This window comes from Wolffia australiana, chromosome 2 (assembly GCF_029677425.1).
Source record: "Wolffia australiana isolate 7733 chromosome 2, ASM2967742v1".
Lineage (NCBI taxonomy): Eukaryota > Viridiplantae > Streptophyta > Magnoliopsida > Alismatales > Araceae > Wolffia > Wolffia australiana.
The window spans coordinates 16,118,264-16,130,441 of record NC_135836.1 but is presented as its reverse complement, the minus strand read 5'-3'; the positions used below and the strand labels follow the sequence as shown (position 1 = coordinate 16,130,441).

The 12,178-nt window shown below is 46.3% G+C and overlaps 1 protein-coding gene across 1 annotated transcript; it reads left to right on the top strand.

Annotated features, from left to right (window-relative positions):
• Window positions 1–10,372: 10,372 nt before the first annotated feature.
• LOC144716375 (uncharacterized) lies at window positions 10,373–11,425 on the top strand. Its single transcript, XM_078591493.1, has 2 exons — window positions 10,373–11,102; window positions 11,397–11,425. Exons 1-2 carry the CDS (start codon window positions 10,373–10,375, stop codon window positions 11,423–11,425), a joined length of 759 nt encoding a protein of 252 aa, XP_078447619.1.
• Window positions 11,426–12,178: the final 753 nt, after the last annotated feature.

Genomic DNA, 12,178 nt, shown 5'->3' with positions numbered 1-12,178 from the left:
ACAGGATTAGCAGGTTTCAGATACCAATAGTTTATTACCTAAGAAAATAAAACAAAAAATCTGCAACAGGTCATTACCCGAAGATTAGGAGGCAACAGTCTCTATTCATTATGAGGCTTGATCTTGTTGGACGACTAACAGTCAACATAATTACTGATAAATTTCTAGGACTTTGTTTCAAGGATTCAAAAGTTTAACTCTCTGGGATCAAAAACTGTAGAGACCGTATATTTTGAGGCATTGACACAAGTGGATTCTTTTACAGAAGTCTACGCTTAAAGCAAACTACAGAGTATGATTGGCGAGAATTCACTTGCCTGAAGGGTGAGAAGCCCTAGCAGATTCGATCTCTTTGAGAAGATTTTTGCCTTGTTGAGGTTGCTGATGAACAGCTCGTAGATCCCCATGCCATAGACCAGCATCACCGTCCCTATCAGATATATATGTTCTAATTCCAAGAAAAACCATCATCAAGATCACATTATGTCCGGTACTTAGTTTTTTTTTCTTTTAGAGAAGATACTATTAACAGTAAAAATCACGGGTCTTCACTGGACTGGAGAAATTGTATTATTTTTTTGTCGACAATGATTAGAGAAAATTTACGGTTTTCGCCATGACTATACTTTGTTCAGAGTTTCTCTTCATCAAAATCATCATCATGGGGAGAGAGGTATACGATAGAGAAAATGCCAAATTTTAGAAACTGAATATGAGGAAGGAATCTGTTTTGACGTTTCGTCAAGATAACGTAATGACAAAAGGAGTTTGAAACTGGAAAAATATATAGTCAGCCCATTTTTTTTGGAACCAAGGCCCACTCTCCTCCATGCTCTAAGCCTCCAACCAACTGCTCCTGTTATTTGAAGAGTAGTGTTTTGCACCGGCTTCTCCACATGCTATGCAATCGGAGGCATAATTGAACGAATGAAAGAGATTAATTGAATGAGAATTCAAAAAGTCTATGGTGTTTCTACTTTGAACAGAGATCGTACGGTCGTACCTTTACAGAAAAGGAAGTCTTGATCCCGTCTTGAGTGATGTACAGCGTTAATTTTTTTGGTGACTGAATCTGCGGATACCCAACATACATAACTTTTCTATTCAATTTTCAAAGGGACACCTCAAGTTAAAAAAAAAGATGACTTTCATAATTCATTCATTCAGCTGAGTAACTTTTAGATTTATATATTTCCTGAAAAACGCAGATCACACTTCAGAAAGAAATTTAGTGAAGCAACAATTCAATTTCAAATGTTCAAGGAATTAGGTGGAGTGACCGCAGATTTGAAGGTTTCATGTTTAGAATTGTGGTTAATCAGATGATAAAATGAGGTTTGACAGAGGGTCTGTGTTTCATATTCCTCGGATCATGCGTCACACTACGAATAATTAACAATTTCACTTCAAAGTTCACTACATTATTATAAGATTAACATAATTCCTTGATATCAATTTCGACGAGAATAAGTAATCGGCTAGAAGAAACTTACGATGTCAATTTTCCCCATCAAGATCGACGATCCTCCAAAAAAATTGACCATTGGTTACGCCGCAAAAAAAATTGACCATTGCTGAAAAAAAAATTAAGAGTAAAGACTTACACTAGTCTTCATCGTCAGGAAAGTCTTCCACCCTGTCACCGTCGCACAACTGAGCATTCTCGGCACGTAACCAACACTTCAATATAACCTGGATCTCGATGCTTTCAACACTAAGACGGGCTCCCTTGAAAGTGACAACTGCACGTCCCGCGGAGAATAAACGTTCTGCTGGGGCATTGGTTGCACATACTTAGAGGAATTCTTGCGCAAGTGTAGAAAGCCGTGGGTAGTTTCGTGCCCCAATATGCGCCTACCATCCCAATGCTGTCTCGTTGTCCTTCCTCTCCCTTGATTGCAGATACGCCTCCAATTCCTCGGCTGGAGTTGGTACTCGTCGTTCCTTCTCTTTAGATGGTGCTACGCCATCAATAAGTTCTGCGAGCTAGTCCTCATCCTCGGGGTCGCTACATCTTGCTCACCGTTTTGGGGCATAAGGCGGCGGACAAATGCAAGTGCTTCCTGAATGCCGCTAGAATCAAGCGATGCTCCCTTGTTGAAAGGGTCCAGAATTGCAGCTGTCGTCGTTGCACGGTTTTTGGAAATCATCCTCTCGTATTTTAACATCTTTGACTTCATGCTCTCACAAGCTTTACGGATGGATGCAATTTGTGCAGCCGTCATCCTTCTTCCCGATGCAAAAATTGCAGACATATCAAACTTCAGCAAGATTGTGTCGATAAGTCGCATCAGCGCCTTCAAGATGCGGATCACTTCCACGACTCTCACTGTCTTCGAGCCACTCACGTAATTCGTCGTCCGATAAAAGGGCCCTAAAATGTTGTAGAAGTCCGCCAACATTTCCCACTCCTCACGTGAGATTCTAATGTCCTTATTGGTCACCGACATGATCTGTAACGCCATAAAATTGACGACTTTTCTCTTCTCCAATGCAACATGCAACATATCATGCGTACTATTCCACCGCGTCGGGCAATCTAACGACAGTTGGTTGTGATTCTTCCCCATGTCGTTGCACGTCTTCACATGCTGCTGTCTTCGTTGTGTCGATGCTCAGATGCTCGTCACTAGTTGCCGAACACGGGCAATTGCATCTCCCAGGACGAGGCCACTATCATAGCTGACCATTTCTGCATGACTGACCAGAGGCTCCTGTGTGGTGTCCATATTGTATGTATCAGCGTCGTAATCAGGTTCATACGCTGCATCCGTTGCGCTGCTATCAGCAGTCTTAGGAGGATGTGCGCTCACTGATACATGTAATGACTGCAGTGTAGCCTGGACGATGATGTTCAACACGTGGGCAGCAAAAGGGACATGTCGGTCCTCAGTGAAATGTCATTAATAGGCTTGAGTTCCTTCGCGAGCAGTGCTATCATCCGGCCGTTGCTTGATGCACTGTCGGTAGTGATTGAACTAACCTGGATGATAAAATTGTTAGTCTTTCAATACGGTAGTACGAGACTAAATTGAAGCCAGAGTAGGAGCTGTTGACCTTCGTCTTCAAGCCGAAGTCTTCCAACGCTTGGATCACTATTGCGCTCATATTCTCGCCGATGTGTTTGCCATCTAGCTCGCGTATAGCAAGTACACGTTCTCATAGTTCCCACCGGTTGTTCACCTAGTGAACCGTGATGCTGAGAAGACCGCAGGAATTCTCGACGGTCCATGCATCAACCGTTAGGGAGACCCTGGGGACATTCTCCAATAACTGTTAAGCTTTCTCTTCATGTTCCCATATAACTTACACATTGCATCCTTTATTGCCTTCGAACCCGGCGGATCAACTGTCATCTCCGTGGCGTACTTCCACATAATCTTAAATCCCACGTTGTCTACTATAGCCCATGGGGAGTCTATGAGATAGACGAACTGCGTTATAATCTCCTTAGTCTTTTCCAACGTCTTCTTGACGGCACCATTCTTCCCGTACGCCTCACCTATTGTACGTTGATCGAGATTAGTCCCCTTCATCTCGTGGTATATTCTGGTATGAATGCATTCCAGATGTCTCTAGAAGACGTTCGTAGACCCGTCTTTATGCCGCTTCAATCTATTCCGCAATGGGTCAACTTTCTGGTCGCGGCATAGTAGGCACGCCCACACGCCTGACCCAACCTCCGTGAAGTAAAGCAATATTTCAGCTTTCCCTTTACGTTTGGGATGTGATGGCCGTACCACCGGTAGGGTCATTTCCAGTATGTCCTCATCCGAGGACTCTACGGCCAAGTCAACGCATTCGTCGCTACTTGGATTGCTCATTGCGGACTATTTCCTAGGGAAACAGGTGAACGAACTCGTTTATGCACCCATAAAAACATACCACTTCACAGAAGATTCAACATTTCACAAGCGTATAATTCAAAGATATGGATGCTTCATCTCTGATTTAAAATTTGCACCTAAAGCCATGAAACTTATCTCCTTTCCCAAACGTCTAATGAAATTGACAAGTACTTATAAGGCATTCGCAACAGTTTTCCATAGAAAAATGACAACTAACTAGATGAGCAAGTGAGAGAGCAAGAGAGAGAAGAGGGGAAGAGAGAAAAGAGTGAGAGAGAGAGTGAGAGAGCAAGAGAGAATAGAGTGGAAGAGAGAAGAGAGTGAAGAGTGAAAACAGAGTGAGAGAGAGGGTGAGAGAGCAAGAGAGAGTAGAGTGGATGAGAGAAGAGAGTGAGAGTGAAAACAGAGTGAGAGAGAGGGTGAGAGAGAAAGAGAGAGTAGAGTGGAGGAGAGAAGAGAGTGAGAGTGAAAACAGAGTGAGAGAGAGGGTGAGAGTGAAGACAGAGTGAGAGAGAGTAGAGTGGAGGAGAGAAGAGAATGAGAGTGAAAACAGAGTGAGAGAGAGGGTGAGAGAGCAACAGAGAGTAGAGAGGGTGAGACAGCAAGAAAGAGTATAGGGGAAGAGAGAAGAGAGTGAAAACAGAGTGAGAGAGAGGGTAGACAGAGTGAGAGAGAGGGTGAGAGAGAAAGAGAGAGTAGAGTGGAGGAGAGAAGAGAGTGAGAGTGAAAACAGAGTGAGAGAGAGGGTAGACAGAGTGAGAGAAAGGGAGAGAGAGAGAGAGAGAGTAGGGGGGAGGAGGGAGGAAAGAGAGAGTGAAAACAGAGTGAGAGAGAGGGTGAGAGTGAAGACAGAGTGAGATAGTAGAGTGGAGGAGAGAAGAGAGTGAGAGTGAAAACAGAGTGAGAGAGAGGGTGAGAGTGAAGACAGAGTGAGAGAGAGGGTGAGAGAGCAAGAGAGAGTAGAGTGGATGAGAGAAGAGAGTGAGAGTGAAAACAGAGTGAGATAGTAGAGTGGAGGAGAGAAGAGAGTGAGAGTGAAAACAGAGTGAGAGAGAGGGTGAGAGTGAAGACAGAGTGAGAGAGAGTAGAGTGGAGGAGAGAAGAGAATGAGAGTGAAAACAGAGTGAGAGAGAGGGTGAGAGAGCAAGAGAGAGTAGAGAGGGTGAGACAGCAAGAAAGAGTAGAGGGGAAGAGAGAAGAGAGTGAGAGAGCTTGAAAATCTACAGCTCCTCTCTTTCTCCCCTCTACCCTCTTTTCTTATTCTTGTAATATGGAAGGATAGATAACGAGTAAATTTATTTCTCTCCTTTCTATTTATAATTCACATCTATTTATGGGAGATCATGGAACATACCTCTATATGTTAGATTGACACAGAAAGATAGATGAAACATACCTCTAAAGGAGTGTTTATTGACAATATCCCGCCTATTAGTTTTGCTCTAAATCAACTATGTGCGAAAGTATGTGGACCTTTTTCTTAGATTTCCAACCTTCACGAAATAAGGCAAAGAATAATATTTACTTTACAGTAATTGGAAAAGTCCGAAAAAAATAGAACTTATTTCTTTTGGAAATACTCTGAAAACATCTGGCGAACTTGTTTTGATCTAAATCAGCAGGATATTAAACAAATTGAGCTCCTACAATGGAAGTATTTAGAAGAAGGTAAATGAAACTCATTTTAATTGGGACTCTATCAGAGACAACATATTGCCAAGTTCTTTTAATCAAGTAATATATTATAGTTGACCAGCATTTTTTAAAATGAGTATAGTTTATCACACAACAGAATAAAAAATTAACTTAACAAATAACTGATATGTACGTGCGTTGTCTTTGAATCAGTGAAGCAAATGGGGAGGGGGTGTAGAAAACCATAGAATGGAAATCTTCCCGATGAAGAAACGAGAAACGAGCAATCATTCAATCTACATTCAATCTTGTTATTCAGCAAACAGCACAATTGAGCAAACAAATACAAACAGCGAACAAACGAGACGATCAATCATTCAAGCATAAAAGGACAATGAAATTCAAACGAAATTACCTGATTGATACCCCGAGAGATCAGAAGGCTGATCGCGACCCCCAATCTAGTATCCAGCACTACGTGGAAATCCCGGTCCGCGCGAGAGAAGAAAAATAAACTACTTACACAGATAGAGATGGAGAAAGAGTGGGAACGATCGAAATAGAGAGAGGAAGAGGGACTGAGGTAGAGATCCAGAAATGGAGAGGGAGAAGGAGAGGGAGGGATCGAGAGAGAGACAGAGAGAGAGATATGTATTGAGAAGGAGATGGAGCGATCTAGAGAGAAGAGGAAGAGGGAGTGATCCAGAGGGGGACAGAGAGAGGGAGGAATGAGGAGAGGGAGTGATCCAGAGATCGTAAGGTGAGATTGTGAGAAGGAGAGGGAGCGATTGAGAAGGACTCCTTCTGAAGGAGAAATTATCATATAACATATATGATAATTTTTTTAATTCACGTCACTAGTGACGGTGACGCCATCGCCGTGACGGTGACATGACGAAACGAGAAAGCGAGGACGAGTGACGGGTCGGTGACGAATTTTGGGAAAAACCTTGGACGAGTGACGTGATGGTGATGTGACGAAATGGTCGTCACGTCACCATCCGTCAGAACCCGTCATCCGTCCCATCACATCCGGGGCGTCACGTTCCGGACGTGCCATTCCGTATCTCAAACTAACCCAACATGATTTGGTCCAGCATAGACCTGGCCTTTTTAATTCAATCAGATCGGTAAAAATTTATTGAATAAGTTTAAGATATATTTTTAATGGGAAAAACCCATTAAAAATAAATCTTGGTTGCCCAACCTCTAATCCCAACATATTTGTTCAGATATACTCATACTAGTGGGCCCTGCTCACAATGGTCACTTTAGATAATTTTTTGTGTCTTTGTGCGGGGTGTGGTGCAAATTTCGTGCCTTTGTGCAGGGCACGGGAGGCTGGGGGAGGAGGGCGAGGCGGCGGCAGGGAGGGGCTTCTATCACTCTCTCTCTCTCTCTCTCTCTCTCTCTCTCTCTTGTGTCAGCCAATTAGCATCTAGAAGGGTGTACCAATTTCACACATCGCACCCCACTGAATATTCGTACACCGTACACGGGTCTGTGTGGCATGGTTATGTGCGCACGCCGCAACGCCGCCCCCTCCCAGCCGCCGGCCCGGCCCTCCCCCGACCACCCGCGCCCCTTCCCAGCAGCCGGCCCACCCCTCCCTCGACCGGCTGCGCCCCCTCCAGCCGCCGCCCCGCCCCTCCCCCGGCCGCCCACGCCCCCTCCCCACTGCCTGCGCCCCCTCCCAGCAGCCACCCCACCCTTACCCCTGCCGCCCACCCCCCCTCCCCCCTACTGCCCCACCCTCCTCACCCGCCCGCCCACGCCCCCTCCCTGCTGCCCCACCCTCCTCCCCCGGCCACCTGCGCCCCCTCCCTGCCACCCCGCCCTACTCCCCTGGCCGCCCACACCCCTACCCGCCGCCGTGAACCTCCTTCCCCGCTGCCGTGCCCCCCCTCCCACGGCCGCCCGCGCCCCCTCCCTGCCGCCGCACCCCCCCTCCCCGGCCACCCGCGCCCCTTCCCTGCCACCGCGCCGCCCTCCTCCCCCGGCCTCCCGTGCCCCACCCCGCTGCCAGCCCGCCCCTCCCCCCGGCTGCCCGCTTCCTCCCCGTCGTCGCGCCCCCACCTTCCCCCCGCCAGCCGGCCTGCCGCCCTCTCTTGCTGATGACCGCCCCCACTCCCTGCTTCCCTGGGGTGGCTCCACTGGCTCGAGCGGCTCGACCTCCACCCGGCTCGAGTGGCGGCGGGGAGGGGGCGAGGGGGGAGGGGAAGGGGGTAGTGGCGGGAAGTAAGTGGGCGCCGGGGGGAGGGCTGGGGCGGCGGTAGGGAGGGTGCGCGGGAAGCCGGGGGAGGAGGGCGGCACGACGGCGGGGAGGGGGCGTGGGAGGCCGTGGGAGGAGGGCGGGGTACACCACTTTCTCGGGGTGTGAGAGGAGGGCGCGGGAGGCCGGGGGAGGGGTGGTGGCAGGGAGGGGCCCCTCTCACTCTCTCTCTCTTCTCTCTCACTCTTTTGTCAGCTAATCAGAGGCCAGAAGGGTACACCAATTCCTATTATAGTAGTATAGATACATGACATATCTGTTATCAAATCTCTACCGTAAAATCCAATACAATGTAATCAATTTTTGTATAGTATCTACGTCACTTTTTTTTCAAATTCTTAAACTTTTTCTCTTCCCCACTTTCCTAGAACTCAAGGCCGATTGATTCCCCTCATTAATTTTACTTTTCAGGATTTAATATTGTGATTTTATTATATTCTATGAAATCACTTTTTCAAAGCAATACTTTCATAATAATTTTATTCTGCAGAACATTGAAATATCTTACCCATTCCAGGATTTTTTCTAGTTTTTTTTAATGTTTTCAATGCCATGACATAAGTACATATATGTAAATATTATTTCCACGTTAAAGTCTCAAAAAATTTCACTTCTATAAATAAATTTCCATGAGAAAATTGCTTTTTTTTTCTCGAGTGAAACTGTAAATCAAATTTCCAAGTTTTTTTTCTTTTAGATATAAACAATATATCATTTCACTTGTAAACAACGACATAACACATAACATTATAATTGATACTCTATCTTTTAGAGATTGGTGGATGTGTTTTTATTTTTAGGATTTTTTTTCCCTTATGAAGTTTGATTTATTCAACTTAACTAATTGATAAGTCATAGTATTTTTCATAATCATGTTGGTATTGGCCTAGTTGAGTTGGCACATGTAAGAGTCAATTTCTTCATTTTCAGGTCAACAATTTTCTATTAGGGCTTATTAAAATGAAGACAGTGCTTTGATTCATCCCCTATAAAATTCAAATTTCATCAGGGCTTCATGCATCAATAACAAGCTGATTACTAACTGTCCAGATCACTAACCATTTAGGGGGAGCATCTCATCTTGCAAAAGCCATTGCATCACCATCAAAGGCAATATGTGGAGTGAGGTTGCCCATTTCCCTTTGTTGGGTTCTAGAGGCCTTGATATTGTTAGACAAATCAAACGATCAGCAACAAAAGGCAAACGGAATCCAACGACATCAATAAAATCATTAAATGAAGACCATGTGCACTAATCGCATCCGTGATACATTTGATCCTCGAATGAGTCCTGTGGAGGCTCATGTGTGCACCCTCAAGAAGTATCCACCCTGTCCTCGACACGTCGGATCTCCTCTTTCTCATTGACGAGCCACATTCAATCTCCATCGTCATTGTTATGCCATCCTGTTCGCATCAGAAATGGACAATAGTCATGGGAAGAAGGGAGAAGAAGGGGAAGGCCCTTGAACAATTCCGGCCTGGGTGAATTTCATTCAGGGCCTTCCCCTATTTATACAAAGTGGGTATTTTTTATAGAAACCCCCGACACTTAAGTATATCTTCCAACGTCTAAAAGACCATCTGTGTGTGACCCTCTTGGCCATGTATCAATCTAGTTAACAATTTGTTGAATGAGCCTGAAATCCTCCATTTCTTCCTTAATAACTCTCTGCCTCAGTGTAGGTGGGCCACAGTTTATAAGTGGCCCACCAGGAGGCCCATTGTTACTCTCATTCCCCCTTATTTCTTCAGGTGACAGCGCAGGAGCAAGGAGGCTGTCTCCCACGTGTGACCAGTGAGTAAGTGGTCACACGTGGGGGGGGCATTTAATGAAAGCCTCCCACGTGGGAGGCCACTTAAAATGTCTCCCACGTGGGAGAATGTTAAAGGAGGGGGCATTTAAAGCCCCAAACCCTAGCCGCACAGTTGAGTTATCCATTTTTCTTGTTTTTTCAGTTTGAGATCTCCTCTCCTCCCTCTCTCTCTCTCAGGCGCCGCCTCTGGCTGGAGCACCCTTCCTCTGCCTCCTTCCACTCCTCTTCAAGATCTGACATGGTATCAGAGCTAGGTTCTAAGTGGAGATCGACCTCTACAACGTTTTGAAGGAGCATATTTGCTGTAGATCTAACCCTAAAAGGGCTCGATCTGTGATCTTCAGCAAATATTTGAAGAATTCCTGCCCTCCTCGCCTGGGATCTAACCCTAGAAAGGTTCTTCCAGCAATCTGCAGCATCTGCAGCAGTGAGAAGGAATCCTTCCCAAAGTCTCTCCAAGTTTCTTTCAATTTTCTTCAAGAATGTCAAGTTCTGGAGATGCAAGCACCTCCCAGAGTTGTCCTGAGATGATTCAAGACAGTCGTGAAGGGTCTGCGGCAAGAGTTGCAGAAACTGGGGCCGATGTTTCAGAGATTGGAAGATCTGCAGTTATATTTCCCCCAGCCGAAGTGAAATTTGACGGGGGAAATATGTTCGAGTGGTCAAAAATGGTGACGTTGACGGTCTATGGGTGTTTTCTGGGGGATCACTTGACTGATCTTCCTAGAAACCCTACTGATCCGGACTTCAAGAAGTAGAAAGCGGAGGAGTCGCTTATCTTGGGCTGGATGTTGCGGTCTATGACCCCTGAGATGAGACGGGATTTCTTGTACTGCGAAACAGTCAAGGGATTATGGGATGAGATCCAGAGATATACTGCTGAACAGTCACACGACTGGCAGATTTATGAGTTGAAGGTTCAGGAAACCCTTGCACGACAGGGCAGTGAGAACGTTAGACAGTACTCCTCTCGGCTGAAGGCGATATGGAGGGAAATCGATCATTTGTGGCCCACGCAGAATCCTCAGTCGGTGGAGCGCCAGTACATACTAAAACAGCGGATTTTCACGTTCCTTATGGGACTGAATTCCGTATACGAGTCTGTGAGGAGTCAGCTCCTTCACAGGGAGAAGCTACCATCGCTGGAGGAAGCAATTGGCGCCATTTTGCAAGCCGAAAGCCAATTTGGGGTCACCTCAGACTCACAAGGGCAGACTTCCGCTGCACTGCTCACAAAGAGGCCGGAGAGTCGGACAGACCTTGCTGGGAACAGGACAGCACGCCCATTCCAGCCAAGTACATCGGCAACGGGTGAGGGAGAAGATAGCCGTGATGCACTCTTCTGCAATTACTGTAAGAAACGGCGCCATACCAAAGAAAACTGTTGGAAACTTGCCTGGAAGAATCAGAACTCCGGGAAGAGAGCTATGGCTGTCTCGTCACTACCTCAGACCCCTAGTGGAGCTGTGGCGAGTCCCGAAGTCGAGGAAGTTCAGCAAAAATTGAGTTCGGCTTCACTAGTTCAGTCAGGTAATTCCTCTTCCCCAAAATGGGTTGCGGATACAGGGGCTACTGACCACATGTCTACAGGGATCCCTATTCACTGATTACATGCCGACAAGAGGGCCCCACCGAGTTCAGACTGCGGGAAGGTCACTACCAGTTAAGGGGATCGGTGACATTGTGATTGGTTCTCTTGGAACCCTGCAGAAGGCTCTACACGTCCAAGACCTTAAAGCAAATCTTATCTCATTACAAAAATTAGTTGACGATTACAAGTGGAGATTCGTCCTTGATAGTGACGACTGTTTTTTGTGTGAAAAGGTTTCCGGGAGGAGGATTTCATCCTTTAGAAGAGATGGTGGACTACTTCTCCTCGAGGCGTCTCCACAGAAGTGCTTAGTGGCGAGAAGAAAGTGCCCCGTGGAGGAGAGGGTGATGCGTCTACATCGGCGGATGGGACACCCCCCTTTTGAGTTGCTGAAAAACTGTTTCCCCACTCTGTTTCGGGGTTTTTTGGAAGACAATTTTTTTTGTGAAGCCTGTCATGTGGCTAAACATCGTCGTTCAACTTTTAAATCGATTGAAGACCGTTGCTTGTCACCCTTTGAGCGTATCCACAGTGATGTATGGGGCCCGTGCCCAACGAACAGTCTTACCGGCTGTCGTTGGTTCGTAGTTTTTGTGGATGATTGTACGAGGGCATCGTGGACCTACCTGTTGAGAACAAAGTCAGAGGTGCCTGAAATTCTGATCAACTTCTGCCGGCTGATTTCAACACAATTTGGGAAGCAGATAAGACGATTCAGAACCGACAATGGGACTGAATTCTTCAACTCATCGGTGGAATCATATTTTTCAAGTCACGGAATTATCCATGAATCATCATGTGTCAACACCCCAACAGAACGGACTGGCAGAGCGGCGTGCAGGGTACATTCTTGCTGTGACGCGCTCCTTGCTGATTGATGCGAGTCTCCCGAAGAGCTATTGGGGAGAGGCAGTGCTTACTGCTACTCATCTGATTAACCGACTTCCGATGCGAGTCATTGGGTATCTGTCACCTTTGGCCTTGCTAACTGCTGAGTTCAGGCTCAAACTCTTCT